Source organism: Panthera leo, chromosome D4, assembly GCF_018350215.1.
Source record: "Panthera leo isolate Ple1 chromosome D4, P.leo_Ple1_pat1.1, whole genome shotgun sequence".
Lineage (NCBI taxonomy): Eukaryota > Metazoa > Chordata > Mammalia > Carnivora > Felidae > Panthera > Panthera leo.
This window is the reverse complement of record NC_056691.1, coordinates 92,575,591-92,591,614: the sequence shown is the minus strand read 5'-3', so window position 1 is coordinate 92,591,614 and position 16,024 is coordinate 92,575,591. Positions and strand designations below refer to the sequence as shown.

The 16,024-nt window shown below is 60.3% G+C and overlaps 1 protein-coding gene across 4 annotated transcripts in view; it reads right to left on the bottom strand.

Moving 5' to 3' along the window:
- Positions 1-16,024, bottom strand: part of NACC2 (NACC family member 2) — a 66,735-nt gene that overhangs the window by 12,838 nt on the left and 37,873 nt on the right. The window contains exons 2-3 of one of the 4 annotated variants that reach the window (XM_042913589.1): positions 15,130-15,557; positions 14,625-14,799 (exon numbers count right to left, since the gene is read on the bottom strand). In XM_042913589.1, the coding sequence (XP_042769523.1) occupies positions 14,625-14,799; positions 15,130-15,495 (541 nt within the window). In that variant the 5' untranslated portion in view covers positions 15,496-15,557. Of the gene's footprint in view, positions 1-14,624; positions 15,558-16,024 lie in introns of those variants that run through there. The other 3 variants (XM_042913590.1, XM_042913588.1, XM_042913587.1) reach the window with 3 other exon arrangements.

Here is a 16,024-nt window from a genome sequence, read left to right as displayed (position 1 = left end):
GACCAGATTCAGAAACGAAAGAAAGGTGAAATCGGGGATGTGGTGCCCACGTGCGAGATAGCAGACTCGGGGGCCCGCCGGGAGGAGGCGGTCTGGGAACCCCAGGACCGGCCGTGGCCTGGGAGCCGCGGCGAGCACCTCGCCGGCTCCCACCTGAGGCCTCTAACGACGGACCGTCCGTCTGTGGAGGAGCGCTGGCGGGAGCTCCCAGATGCTTCCTACCGTGTCGAGCTTCAACGAGAGCTCAGCAGGAACAGGGGGAAATGAGTAATAAGAAACCAATTTACAAAAAGACATTAGATCAGACCCAAGGTGGTCCGTCCCAGACAATGGCCACCACCCGTGGAGCGCCTGCTCTCGACAGGGCAGGAAACGTAGCAACACAATGGGGAGCTGCACCAGAAAACCAGAATCTTGTGGGAAGGATCAGACCCTGGATGGAAGATCGGTGTCGCTGGAGGAGACAGAACAGAGCAGGTGACAGGAATGCCAACCTGGAAAAGAATGCCAAGTATCCAGACTGAAGCGGAGAAAGGAAACACAAGAGTCACAAAGAGCAAAAGAGACACGGAACGTGGGGCAAGCATGACCCCGTGTCCCGGGAGCCCAGGAGGCCCGGCGGCGCACGGGAGCCAGGGTGACCGAGAGGTCCCAGCTAAGAGGGAGAGGGCCGGGCCCTGAACACGCTCCCGGACGGAGGCCGTGCTCAGATGGATGTTGGACTCTCTAACCCTGAAGACAGCAGCCCCCACACTCATAATAAAAGAAAGGGAAACAAACAGAACCAAATGGCTGATCAGCCAGAAAGGGGGAAAATAGAGAAACACAGATCAGAGGGGACGGATGGGAAATCGCTAGAAAGACGGGACGTGAAACCCAAAGACACCAGTGATTACACGAGATGGAACCGGACTGTGTGCGAGAAAACAATGAAGGTTTGTTAAGCCCGGACAAAAACACCAAAAGCCACGACACATCGTGAAGCCGCGTGGAGACGACACGGCGTGGCCGCGGCCACGGACCGGGGCGGCCGGCGGGCCGACCTGAGGGCACGCGACACCCCAGCAGGAACACGAGAACAACCGTGCGGGCACGTGTGGGATGTGATGTAATCATGGGTGCGGTTCATTAAGCTGACGGCCTGGCTGCTTCCTTCAGTGCGTATGGAACATATTCTGGGGCAGAAAGCAATTCCTGACGAATTCCAGAGCAGTGAGGCGGTATGAAATTCGCGGGGCATTTGATTTGGAAACTTCAACAAAAACATGACCAGAAAACCCAGAGTGTGGTTGGAAGTTGAGGGACACGCCGTCGCACAAGCCAAGGGTCGAGGAAAACACCGCGACTCGGTAACACAACCAGAAAATCTGTTTCGTGGGTGCCGATGAAAACGCGCGAGACAGGATGAAGCCAGCCGCACGGCCCAGGAAGTGCGTGGCCCCACGCGCACTTACCGTGAAAGGCTGAGAAGTCAGTCATCTGAAGATCTGTCCTTTTTTTTTTTTTTCAAGTTTATTTAGAGTGGGGGAAGGGCAGAGAATGAGGGGGACAGAGGGTCCGAAGCAGGCTCAGTGCTGAGAGCTGAAAGCCCGACGAGGGGCTCGAACTCACAAACCTTGAGATCATGACCTGAGCCAAAATGGAGTCAGACGCTCAGCCGACAGAGCCACCCAGGCGCCCCTAAGCATCTGTCTTAAACATCCAGGGCAAGAACAGCGAATAAACTCAGAGAAAGTTGTAGTACGGTGAGATGAAAACATATACGAAGACGGAAAATAGAGAAGAAAATCCAAAAGTTGGTTCTCTGAAGAAAAGGGAAAGGAAAAAAAGGCACAAACTAGCAGTGTTCGGAACACAGCACAGGCCCCTGCAGGACGGGGGCCTGTAGACCTCCAGGGTGAACGGACCGACGGGAAGTATTTGAGGCTGTCTGGGGCGCACGGGACTTTAGCTGCACGTGTTTCTGTTAATTAATTAATTATCTTGAGAGACAGAGCAGGGGAGGGCAGAGGGAGCGTGGGAAGAGAATCCCAGGCAGGCTCCGCGCTGTCAGCACAGAGCCCGACACGGGGCTCGAACCCAAGAACCGTGAGATCGTGACCTGAGCCGAAACCAAGAGTCGGGCGCTTAACCGTCTGAGCCCCCCAGGCGCCCGGGAGATCTTTCTTTAACGACATAAACGGCATCCTTAGGTCGTGGGCTGCACGGAACACACGAGGGGACGGCCCCGCTCCAGACGTCAGGAGGGACCTTAAGAGGATGTTAGGGACAAGTTCACGCCAATGAGTCAGAAAACCAGATGCGGCCGACAACCGTCCAGAGAGGCAGGAGCACGCTTCCAGGCGGACCGAGTCCTCGACTGAGAAGACATAAAAGTACAAAACAGGCGGGAAGGAATTCTCGGTTCATTTCAGAAGGTGGAAAACCCCGCAGAGAAGCGTGAGGCACCGTCTGAAGGGAAATGAGACACGCGGCCCGGTGCTCGCAAGCGAGGAACGTCCAGGCTCGCTCCCGCGGCGGGTGGCCGCCCGTGAAACGGATCTGACCCTCAAGGCGCTCTCCGCGGCCCCCAGGCCCTGGTTCGGAGCCCCCCGCCTCCTCCGAGGCGGGCGTGGGGGTGGGGATGTGTCTACACCGGGGCGCCCACACCGCGTGTGGGGCCTGTGCCAGCAGGTTTCCTGGCGTTGAGGCCGGAGCCCAGGACCGTGCAGGCCACGTGCCCAGGCTCCCACTGAAGCAGGTGGCCCCCTTCCACACTGCCTGAGGCCCCTTCCGGGGCACGGACACTGCGGAGGGCCTCACACCTCAGGACGGTCACCAAAACCGGGCAAAAAAAAAAAAAAAGGAGGAGGAGGCCGAATGCAGAAATTCAATCGTAACTAGGCCGAACTTATTCCAGAAACACAAGTGTTTTGTTCTTTTAACGTTCAAAAAAGCAATCAGCGTAACTCAGAAAAGTAACGGGCGGAAGAGGAAAGCGGGATGCCCGGTTCAGTATTTAGAGACAAGGCTTTTGTTAAAATTCAACCCTGATTTATGAAAAAGAAACACACCAACCTCTTAACCTAAGAAAAGAACGTCCTTAACCTCATAACACGCATCACAAAAGCCTAGAGCAAATAGCAAATATCCTACCTCAAGATGAATATTGAACGCGTTTCCTGAGCTCAGAGATGAGATGAGTGAACCGGAAGGTGTGGCCAGTACGGTCGGGCAAAAAGGAAGCAAAACGGCCAGGAACAGAAATAAAGCCACCATTGCCAGCAGGTGACAGGATGGGACACAGAGAAAATCTGAGAGTCTGCAGGGAAACTATTGGAATAAATGACTGGGCGGTGGCCAGGGTTTTTTTTTTTAATACTTTAAAAAAATTTTTTTGTTTTTATTAGTTTTTATTTACTTTTCAATGTTTACTTATTTTTCTTAATTTTTTTAAAAATATTTTTATTTATTTTTGAGACAGAGAGAGACAGAGCACGAGCAGGGGAGGGGCAGAGAGAAAGAGGGAGACACAGAATCCGAAGCAGGCTCCAGGCTCCGAGCTGTCAGCACGGAGCCCGACGTGGGGCTCGAACTCACACGCTGTGAGGTCATGACCTGAGCTGAAGTCGGACGCTTAACCGACTGAGCCACCCAGGCGCCTCTCAGTGTTCACTTATTTTTGAGAGAGAGACAGAATGTGAGCGGGGGAGGAACAGAGAGGGAGGGAGACACAGGATCCGAAGCAGGTTCCAGGCTCCGAGCTGTCGGCACAGGGCCCGACACGGGACTCGAACCCACGGACCGTGAGATCGTGACCCGAGCCGGAGTCAGACCTCTGACCAACTGAGCCACCCAGGGGCCCCCAGATTTGCTTTTAAATAATAAATCCAATTTGTTTCTACATACAAGCCACAAACAATGAAAAAAAAATACCACGTAGATTCAAACAAAAAATGAATTTCCAGGAATTAATCTAACAACAGACATGCAGAGAATTACAGAACAGTCCCAAGAAAACCCGAAAAAGATGTAAGTAAATGGAGGAAACACCCAACGTTGGAGGGATCTCAGCACAAGCCTGATCTGCAGAGTCAACGAAATCCCCACCAAACCCCGCAGGTACTTTTGTGTGGCATTTGACAAAACACGTAAAAATGCAGAAAAAAGGCAGGACGGCTGTAAGGAACAAAACCAGAGGCCGACCTTACGCAGGAATGCGGGCGGTGTGCCCTGGCACAGGGACCAGCAGTGACAGAGGGGACAGGGCAGGGCTAGGCATGGGGCCCACATGCCACATGCACACGGGGTCAGCAGGGCGGTGCCCACAGAGGTGGTCTTCTCAATGAACAGTGGCAGACCCACTCGGAAGTTAGGTGGAAAAAAGTAAACCGTGGACCCCAGATCACACACGATGAAACATCGATTCCACTCACACTACAGACGTAAACGCCTTTCACGCGGAAACAGGAGTGTCGGACCTTGTCTGTTCGGAGAACGGACATCAGGAAGAGGGGAGGCTAGGACAACCCTGGGGTCGGGCTGGATTCGGAGACACCAGCCCGAACTTGCGGTTTTTCAAATCTATGAATCCCAGCTCTGACGGACAGGGGGGCTTGAAAACAAGGACGTCCCTGTGGCCACACGCAGACCTCGCACCTCGATGGTGAATTCTCCACGCCACTCCCCGCTGAAGGGAGAGACGGCTGGGTTTTTGCCAAACGAGATGACAAATGCTCCAAAAACCCGTCTCCACTCACACGGGAGACACAGTAAGTGAGGGAGCACCGCAGGAGCGGAGTGGGATGTGTCGAGAAGCCCTTCCCGAGCACAGAAGGCCAACTAGCAAGGGTAGGGCGGAAGGAGTTAGTAACCAGCCCGGGCAGGATCATCAACAGACACCGAGGGCGAACCCACCCGGCCGGGGTCACCGATCACCACCGTGAAGCCGCACGGGTTGCAGGTGCCTCCCGAGAGGACGCGCCGGGAGGGACCAGGCACCGTTTCCCCCGAGATGCGGCCGAAACGCACAACCTGAGCCCAAACAGAAGGACATTCAGCCAAACGGCTGAACTGTGCTCTTCGGAAAGAGAAGTGTCCTGAAGGGCAAAGGCCGAGGAGGGGAGGGCAGAGGACCGCCACGATACGCGCTGTGCGCATCCGAACCGGGCACAGGTTGGGGGAAAACCGCGCTGCTCTGGAGGATGGCATGGGGACACGTGGAGGGACTCGGGCACAGGCCGGCGAGCAGCACGGCGTCACCGCCCGGCCTCCTGTGCGTGGAGCACGGGACTGTGTCTATGGAAGAGACTGTCCCCACTTGCAGCAAACGATCAGTACCCTGGCGGCAAAAGGACACAACGTCTGCAGCTCGCCCCCCAACGGTCCAAAGACCCCACAGCCTCTCCGCAGGAAGAGAAACAGATGTGGCACATTCTTACCCGTGGGCGAGTCTGAGCAAAGGGCATTGATCTTGAAACGTTTTTGTAAATTTAAAATGATTTCAAATCATGGGGTGCCTGGGGGGCTCAGTCGGTTGAGTGCCCGACTTCGGCTCAGGTCACGATCTCACGGCCTGTGAGTTCGAGCCCCACGTCGGGCTCGGTGCTGACGGCCCGGAGCCTGGAGCCTGCTTCGGAGTCTGTGTCTCCCTCTCTCCCTGCCCCTCCCCTGCTCGCACGCTGCCTCCTTCTCAAAAATAAAATAAATGTTAAAAAAATAAAATAAAATAAAATGATTCCAAATCAGAATTGTTTAAGTGACACCTAGAAGAACATCACAGCCATCCAGACGTGGAGAAAGAGGTCTTTAAACAAAACCCGAAAACTGCCATCGCGAAATCGTGAACGGACCTCATGACATCAAGCCCAACAGAGGACACAAAGGGCAGCCGGGAGCCCACAAGAGCAGGGAGGCTCCGGGGTGCAGGCTACCACGCCCGCTGTTACGGGGTGACACGTAACCAGCTACCGCGAGAGACCCGGGGTGGCAAAGTGCAAGTGTTCCACAAGGTAACACTGACGATGTCCCGTATCCACAAACAACCGACAGACCACAAGAAGATGACCCCTAAGGAGGAGAAAACCGGTCAGCAGAGACACCCCAGGAAACGACACAGGACGGCACCAGTGGCAGAGGCTTTAAACTAGCCACATAACGTGACCACAACTTTTAAAAAAATATTTTTTTTAGTGTTTACTTATTTTTGGGAGACAGAGCAGGGGAGGGGCAGAGAGAGAGAGACACACACACACACACAATCCGAAGCAGCTCCAGGCTCCGAACCGTCAGCACAGAGCCCGACGTGGGGCTCGAACCCACGAAGCGCGGGATCATGACCTGGGACGAAGTCGGACGCTCCACCGACCGAGCCCCCCAGGCGCCGCGACCACAACTTTTAAAGCTGTGCAAAAGAGGAGGCCAGCGGCGCCTGGGTGGCTCAGTGGGTTGAGTGTCTGAGTCTTGATTTCACCCCAGGTCATGATCCAGGGTTGTGGGATCGAGCCCCGCATCAGGCTCTGTGCTCACAGTGCAGAGCCTGCTGGGGATTCTCTCTCCTCCCTCTGCCCCACCCCGGCTCGTTCTCTCTCTCTCCCTCTCAGAATAAATACATAAACTTTAAAAAAACAAAAAAAGAGGAACCCAATGAGGAGAGAAACAGGGAGCCAAAAATAAGAGCCAAACGGAACCGCAGAGAAGATCAGCAAGCATTAGAAACAGCAACAGGAACTATTCAGTGAACAAACGGAGCCTCGGAGATCGCAGGGGCAAAAGGCCACGTGACTGGGGTTCCGGACAGAGGGGCACAAAGACACCTGAAGAAACCATGGTATACATGCACGTGCCTGAAAGGCTCCACGGACGTCAGCGGAATGACCACAGAGGACACCACACAGGGGCACGTCGAAACCAGGTGGAGGACGGTCAGGGACAAAGGCGGCCTGCAGAGACACAGCATGCACAAGGGACACAGAAGGACGACAGTCCCCACGAAGAAGACAAGAGAAGGCGGAACACAAGCGTCCGCCCAGAATTCCAGGGCACGCACGCTCGCGGCCACGGACACCCCCGCACAACGACAAGGGACTGACCTCACGGCACGTAAATCACACATCACCACCGCAGACTGTCAAACGCTATAAAGACGTCTTTGCGAGTTTTCAGAATCCGCTGCGGGTCCCTCACTAGGACCGTGAGAAGCTCAAGTCTCGCAAAATGAGTATGTGCGGTAACTATCACCGGGTTTTTTCGTAAGTGACATTTCTTTGAAAGAAAACTGCACATCACGTGAGAGACAAAGGAGCCTGCCCCGCGCCTCACGCCTCACGCAGAACTTGACCCAGGACGGGCCACACGCCGAATGTGAGACCCAACGCCGTAAAACATCTGGAAGAAAATGTAGGGGAAATGTCTGTGTGCTGGTCAGGTAAAGACTTAACCACCACGAGAGCGCGGTCTATAGGGAAATACCGCTGACCTTGTACAAGGCGATTATCAGAGGCACCGACTGCCGCCCTAGCCGTCGAAAACCCGCACGTAACTTGGACTCCCCAACACGTAACTAGCACACTGTTGACCGGAAGCCTTACGGGTCACGCGCAGTCGATTAACACACGGTCGGTACGTTCTATGCACCGTATACCGTGTTCCTACCACAAGGTGAGCTGGGGGGAAAGAAAATAATACCGAAGGAGTCAAAAGGACAGGAAAACACGCTTACAGCACCGCAACGCAGAAAATCCACATTTGAGTGGATCGTTCAGGGTCAGTGTAATTAATCACTTAGCTTCATCGAGATCCCAAAGTGTCCGTTTATGAAAGGCTCTGTCAAGGGAACGGACAGACTGCGGCGGGGGGGGGGGGGAAACGTTCTCGAATCACACGCCCGACAGAGGCCTCCGCCTGCAGCGTGCCAAGAACGCCCGATTCTCAACGGTGCCTCACACCCTCGCTAATCAGACAGCCCAGTAAGAAGGGCACGGATTCAAAGGGACGGCGGACCCGGCGACCCACGTGAAAGCTGCCCGACATCATCAGACGTCACGGAGACACCGCTGCGGCCACCGGGCACAGCTTTCAACATCAGACAAGACCAAGCATTGGCGGGAACGCGGAGCAGCTGGCGGCCCACCCACAGGAGAAGGCGGAGTGGCGGGGCAAGAGCAGGGGCAGCCGCGGAGAGGGGGCCGGCCTGGCACCCGCTGGCAGAGACGAGGATGGGGCTGCCGGCACTGGTGTGTGAACTGGAAAGCCGCAGGCCGAAGCCGCTACGTTACTCGGGACTTCAAAGAACTGAAAACGGGGGCGCCCTGGGGGGGGGATCAGTCGGCGAAGCGTCGGACCTCGGCTCAGGTCACGATCTCACGGTGCGTGGGTTCGAGTCCCGCGTCGGGCTCCGTGCTGACAGCTCGGAGCCTGCGTGGGATTCTCTCTCTCCCTCCCCCACTCACGCTCTCAAAAATAACGCTAAAAAAATGTCATAAATGTTAAAAAACTTACAGAATTTTTTAAATAAAAAGTAATTAATTTATTAAATTAATTAAATGAATAGAACGGACCGAAAGTGGAGAAAAGCCGGCTGGCTGTTTCAGGTAAAGAGGACGACGTGTGGGAAGGCTGGTCGCACGTCAAGAAGGGAAACCCGTGACCGCGACCGCACAGGGGGCCACAGGGGGCGGCGTCAGGGACAAAGGCCCCAGGGACGGGGTGAAGACGCCGGGGGCTGGGCGGCTCAAGACAGAGGTCAACAGCGGGGCTAAAAAAGCCATACTGGGAGAAACTCGACCCAAAAAGTGCCGGCAGAGAGGAAACCGGGAAGCGGGGCCAATGGAAACGGATGGCAAGACGGCAGGTGTGAACCCACCTCCGTCAAATCTCATTCCCGGCGTCAAGAGACTCAAGTTGGACTGGATGAACCCGCAACGTCGACCCCGCGCTGTGTGCAAGCATGCACCCCCTCCCCCGCCCCGCGCGCACCAGACACGGGAGCCGGCGTGGCCACAGGGATCGCGTCAGACCAGCCTTCACAAGCGCATGAGCTCCAGGAAACACAAACCGCCACGGCTGGAGCACGAGGAAAGGGAAATCGATTCGTTCTGTACCTGAAGGAACAGAATTTATCATTAAAAACTCCCACAATTAACAACAATAAAAACCCGCAGAGCCAAGAGGCTTCACGGGTGGATGTGTTCTACCAAACGCACAAGAAAGAAGTCACATCAAACTCACACAAACTCTCAAAAACTACAGAAGGGAGGAGAAGGTCCGCGTTCTCCTGATCCCCGAGACTATCCTAAGAGCACTACAGGTGACTGCCCGCCACGCACACGGGCGCAGAAACCCCCGAGAAGACGTCAGCAAACTGAACCGAGCGCGGCATAAACGCCACGCCACGTGGGTTCCATCCCGGGGCTGCGAGGGTGGCTCCGCATTAGAAAGTTAACCGATGCAGCACCACACGTGTCCAATCCAGGCAAAAACCCGCGTCGCCGCTCAGGACAGAAACCAACTCTCAGGAGACCAGTGACCGTGTGGCAGCGTGGACACGTGCCTCTCCCGTGACCCAGCAGCGCCACCTGCACGCGGACGTTCACAGCAGCAAGACGACAACAGCTCCTGTCCCCCGAAGCCACCCATGCGGTGGCCACTGGTGGCCGTGTCCACGGCCTAGGACTAGGAGGACCGACACCTGGCACCACGTGGACAGGCCACGAAATACGGTGAGTGAGAAGAAAGGACTCCGTTCTGAACGATGCCACTTAAAAGGTTCTGCAAAAGGCAAATCGACAAGGACAGGAAGCCGGTGGGGAGGCCGCAGGGGGCCAGGGCTGGGGCGGGAGGACCCGGAGACGTTTGAGGGGAGGCAGACTGATCTGATCTTGACCGTGACCCTGGTACTCGACTGATTACAGCCCCCAGAGTCATCGCCTGTACACTTGGAATCGGTACATTTCACTGTGTGCAAACACTTGGAATAACCACCCAACAAGGGGGGGGAAAGGTGGGCCTGACCCGGGAGCACAGACGAGTCTCACCCGAATTCTGCGGAGAGAAGCAGACGCAAGGACGCAGCGCGCGACCGTGCCCACCTGATGTTCTAGGACCGGCAAACGCATCCCGAGTGACAGCAGATCCAGGGCTGCCTGGGGCGGGCGGGTGACGGCAGTGTCCTCCGTCTGGCCGTGCTCTGGTGCCACAGCCCAAGACTCAAGCGGGTGCATCTCACGCCCCTTTTGGGGAGGCACGGACGTCATACCTCAGTCACTCAGACGTAAGAGGGCACCTCGGGGTCTCCCGGGGTTTGGGGGCCACACGTGACACTGCACAGAAGTGCCCTGTCCCTGTACCTGAGACAGGAGAAGCTGAGGGCCAGGGAGCCGGGGAGGCCACCCCCGGAACCTCAGAACAGCCCGGGGCCAGCTCCCTGGGCACGTGTGGGACAGGCACGCTGGGGCCCGCGCCTCCCTCGCGTGCCCTGACTGCTGCCTCCAAAGGGAGGGACCCCCCCTCCGACCAGGCCAGGGACAAAACGCACCCACTGCTCCCGGGGCCCTCCCAGCAGTTGGGCGGGGATCAAACAGCATAGACACCCTGGGCCCAGGTCAGGAGGCAGTGAGGGGTGCTTAGGATTGGGATTCGCACGACAAACCTAGCCTTCCCCGTTCCCCGCGGGACCCCCAAGGGGCAGCTGGGCTGCAGGCGGGAGCAGCCCCCCAACAGGCTAGGGGTCTGCCTGTCTGCTGCCATGCTGGGAGCGAGGGGCTGCCCTAGTCAGGGAGGTAGGGTCGGGGGCAGGGGATCGGTGCTGGTTCTGGAGTGAGCAGGACACAAGGGTACCACAGGCCACGGTGGCACTGACCGGGGCCTGGTCCGGGGCAGGGCGCACACGCTCTGCATGCTTTCAGGGCTCACAGGAGTCGTCTGCGGCTTCTGCTCGAGGCAGGGGAGACAGGACCCGATCCCAAGCACCGCCAGTGTCTGTCCCGTGTCCGGGGGCCGGGACAGCGGGCAGACCCGGAGGAGCCAGCCAGCCCGCAGAGGGGAAGAGAGGGCGAGCCCAGGCAGGGCCACCAGCCCACGGCCACCTGTCCCATCCCGGCACAGCGCCCCGCGGGGCCCCTAACGTGGACATGCCTGGCTAGAACGTAAGTGCCGAGGAGTGCCTTTGTCTCATCCACAGGGAACGGCGTCTGCCAACAACGATCGAACATCTGCCCGCGCAGAGGAGGGGCTGGGCCCGCGGCGGAAGGCGCCACGGGAAGCCCGGTCCTGGGGCGGCGGCCCCGAAGGTGGCTCCTCCCGGCCACCCACGCTCCTCCCGCAGAGATGGCAGCGATGGGAGAGGGAGCCCTCCCCACCGCCCTGGGCAGCTCACTCTCCCCACCACCGAGCCTCGCTCCCTGGGGCCAGGGGGCAGCCCGTCCTGCCTCACGGGGACCCCAGCCAAGATTAAATAGTTGTTCGAGGTCCTGTTGGCTGCCTGTCCATCTCCCCGTCTGCCCGTGGGTACAGACGTGCCCAAGGAGTGTGGCCAAGTAGAGGCCGTGAGAGCAGACCCCTTACTGCACTGGGGTGCCCTCGGTGCCCTGCTCACCCTGGAACCAGCACCTACCCCCCTGACCCCGCCGCCCTGACGGGGGCAGCCCCTCGCTCCCAGCATGGCAAGCAGGCGTGCAGACCCCAGCGGCCTTCGAGCACCTAGAGCTGGAGCAGGGGTTTCCTGAGCCCCGGAGGAGACCCTCCCCCAGCCAGCAGGAGGGACCCAGCGGGCCCTGACGTGGGGAGAGGGCCCCACGGCCAGGCGGGTCCCACCCCCCTCAGGACCCTCCTGGCGCATCAGTCCTAAGAGCAACAGATCAGAAGACCAACCCAGTGTCCTCGGGGACTAGGAAGTCAGCTGTGGTGTGCCCGCCCCGCGGACGAGAACGCGGGACTCGGAAGGCAGGTGGGAGACGCGTGGGACGGCGGGGCTGCTGGGGCACGGTCAGAGTCAACTCTCTGCCTCTGCCGCACCGAATCCCTGGATGTCCGGGACGGGAGCTGCTGACGGTTCTTGTCAAGGTGGGGGATAGACATGGGGTGTCCGTGTGGTGTCCCCCACTTCCCTACACAGAGGCTGCTGGTCAAAAGACCCTTGAGGGTCACTCAGGCCAACCTCTCCCTTGACAGGTGGGGAAACTGAGGCCGGGAAGAACGGACTCCCAAGCGTCCGTATGTGGCAGGCATGCACTCTGGAACATCCCCGATCCCACCAGCTCTCGACGGCCCCGCCCCGCCTCCATCCAGACCCTGGACCGGGGGCAGCAGGCTGTCCGGCCGCCCGAGAGGCTGTGAGGATGTCCCCCAACCAGGCCAAGCCAGGGTGAAGAGGGAGCCCGGGGTACAGGCAGCCAGCACCCAAGGGGCAGCCAGCCTTGGGGGACAGACCCCCATCTCTGCCTGCTTGCCCCCACCGCCCCCTCCCCCACAACCGTCTTCCCAGCGGCCGGTGATGCCAGCAACGTCACTGCCAATAACCTAGATTTTAACCAAGAAATCACACCCCCCCCACCCCTGCCCCACTTATGGTCTCACTGAGGAGAAAACCCAGACTGCAGCGCCCCGGGCCGACTGGAGGCAGGGCTGGACCCATGCCCGGCCCACCTCTGCCCACCGTCCCTTTCTGTTTCCCAGCTTCCCAGCACCCCATTCTCCTGCCAACAGCCCCCAGGGAGATGGGGGCAAGGGGCTCTGATGGCCGCCGGACTCCCTCCTGTCACCCAAGGCACGGGAGACCCCCGTAGGCACACTGCCCTGGGCCAGGCCTGTGCCCCTGGCATCTTACCTGAGAGCTAGGGGTGGGGGTGGGGGGGCTGGTGAGGCGGCCCGGTCAGAGTCGAGGCAGTGGGGCGGCCCGGCCTCCCAATCCCTACCCTGGCCGTTCCAGGGCCACTGTCCCATTGGCTCCTTGGAAAAGCCCAAGGACACAGGTAGGCCACTGCCGTCCAGGTGGAGACAGGGCTCCAGGCTCACCAGGCCGGAAGGGCAGGTGTACTCAGACGGGCCGTCTCAGAGTACCTGCACCCAGAGATGCCAAGGCCTCGTCTTATTTCTTCCTACCCCAAACCTGCCAAGGCCAATGGCCACGTTGGATGGAGACGTTTGGAGGCTGGGCCATCTCCTCCGTGGGGTACCACTGTGGGCCACCAGCGCGCAGCCCCTGCCCCGGGACCCTTGGCAGATTCCAGCTCCCTGTGGCTGGCTCTGGGGCTCCACACGGCCCTCACACGGCCCCCTGGGTGGCTGTCGGCCGTGGACAGAGGGCACCGCACACCGGGCAGGTTCCCGGAGATGCCCCTAAGGCCTGGGCCCAGCGGCCCTCTGAAGGGCCGAGCCGAGCTTGCAGGTTTCCAGGTCAAGGTGGTCTTTGCACTAGCGTCCTGTGGGATTCATGCAAACGTAACAACATGCACTTAAATAAAGTAATGACTTCTAGGGAACAACCATCCACCCATGGCCCCTGTAGGGGGCAGGGGGGTGCCCAGGGCGGTGCTTCCCTGCTCTCCACGGTGCTAAGAGGAACCCGGCTTGGCCAGACTGTCCAGTCCTCGCCTGCCCCGGGGGAGCGGCCGTCCCAAGGGCCCTAGCTGGTCGGGACCGCCCCCCCCCCCCACCCCAGCACTGATCAACAAGTCCCTGCCTGGAAGTGGAGAGGGAGGCTGGTGGGGGGAGCAGCGTTTGCCCCATCAGGGACCAGGACGTGGGGGAAGAGAGGGGAGGAAAGAGCCACGACGCGGTCCCTCGGGGCCCCAGTTCTACATCGCCACTTCGCGCTGGTACCACGGGCCCTGCATGCAAATTAGCAGGCAGCGAGCCCAGGCACACGGCCAGTTTTCGGGGAACACGGAAGGCAGGTAGACACCCGATCCGGGGCCCCAAATACCAGACCCTCCGCCCAACAAACCCCAAACAGTCTCCAGGGATGTGATACGGTCTGTCACGCCATGCCGAGTTAGGGCACCTCAGACGCACGGGTCCCCAGCGGGGAAGCACCCCACGAGTAACTTGGGGGGACGTATCTCAGTTCAACAAGCACTTTCTGGCCTGGCCCTTGGTGGCGGACCCAGGGAGGTGGTGGCAAATGAGATGCGTTACAGGGGAGTCTCTGGCCTCACTGAGAGTCACGGGGCAGGTGAAACCACACGGGGGGGGTGGGGGGGGCCGGCTGAGGTCAAAGGTAATGCAGACGGGCCTGCTGGGGCCTCCAACAGCGTCTGGCACTTTGCTGACGGGGCCCCTCGGGCCTCGAGCAGGCGGCGCGCACAGCACTCTGTGAGCCCTCAGCCGGGTCCCTGGTCCGCTGAGGCCCTCGGTCTCCTCGCCTGACGAGCGGGAGACCAAGCCCCATCCCACGTGCTGGACGGCAGCTTCCAGCGGGTGGTCTCTCGGCTTTCCCGCGGCTCCCATCTCACGTGGCATCAGCTGTCAAGGCCTCAGCTGAGGCCATGAGAGGCTGACCTGGGTCGTGCCCTGCAGCCCATCCAGCCCGGCCCGGCGCGGCGGTCTCCCCGAGGGGTCACAGCCAGGCTGTGAGGGGCCACGGGGCAGGGGGCGGGCTCGCCTCTGCACCCGCACGGGCCCCGGCGGCCCCCCGCGCGGCGTGTTACCTGCGTAGCTGCCGGTGGCCTTGATGTACATCTGGCCGTACTGCTCCTCCGCCATGGTGTCATAGGCCTCGTCGTCTTCCTCGTCCTCCTCGTTGTGGTAGGAGGTGGGGCTGTCGGTGGTGGGCAGGCTGCTGGCCCCCGGACTGGTCCGCTCCCCCTGGGAGTAGGGCACCTGCTGGATGCTGGGGATGAGGGTGGCCAGGCTGGGCACCCCGTAGTAGGAGACCCGGGGCAGCTTGAGGGGGGCCGCGCCTGCCGCCACCGCGGCGCCATCCCGGGGCCCCGCCTCCAGCGGGCGCTTGGGGGCCAGGCCCGGGCCGGCAGCCGGCGGCAGCTCTGTGGCTTCGTGCTTCACGCGGGTCAGCAGCGGGATGGGCACGGAGGGGGACACGACGTAGGGGGGGGCCGCGGGGGCGGCCGGCTGCAGCTGGTTGCAGGGGCTCTGGGGCTCGGAGCTGGCGTCCTCGATCATGGCGGTCTGCGAGTCGCAGTGGGGCGAGCTCACCTTGAACATGAGGTCCGTGCCGCGCTCCACGATGTGTTGGATCTGCAGGAAGCCGGCCGTGTACATGACCACGAGCTGCTCGCTGGCCGCCATGGTCAGCCTGCCCGTGTAGCAGAAGGACAGAATCTGCTGGAAGCAGGCGGGAGGCACAGTGCCCGGCAGCTCGAAGGCGCTCTTACTGTTGCCGCTGAACAGGTCGCGGAAGTACAGGCTGCTGGCGGCCAGGACGGCCCGGTGGGCCTTGAAAGCCTGGCCCTTGACCACGATGGACACATCGCAGTAGAGGCCCAGCAGGCGCTGCTCGTTGAGGCAGCCGAGCACCGTGCTCCCGAAGTTGGGGATCTCGATGTGCAGCAGCTGAGACATGGCGGGCAGGCGCTAGAGGGCTCGCCTCACACTCAGCACGGGAGCGCCCGAGCGGGGCACATCTGCGGGGGAGAGAGGGCGCGGGGACACGCGGGTCAGGCTCCCCGGACGGCCAGGGCCCGCCGGCCAAGGGTGCGGAAAGGCGCTCGGCCGCTGCGCCCTCCTCCGCCGCGGTCCCCGCCCCGGCCCCCCTCCAGCAGAGCCACCCAGGGGAGGTCCTGGGGCCCGAGCTCCTCACGGCAGGACCCTGGCTGGGCCTGCAGCCAGCGCTGCACGGGACTCAGAGCCGCACGGCCGTGTTCCAGCCGGGGGTGGGGGGTGGGGGGGATGAAGGGGGAGGGGGACGCCCCCCCCACACACACCCCCCCGCACCTTGCGTGGCTCCCAGAGCCCACCCCCAGGAGAGCGCCTGAGCCCTCGGGGCCCGGGACGCCCCGTCTCAGCAGAAGCCAGGAATGCAAACAGAGGCCTGCACTCAGGGGAGGACGGGGTGGATGGAGGACAGAACACGGAGCAGGGCACTGCCACC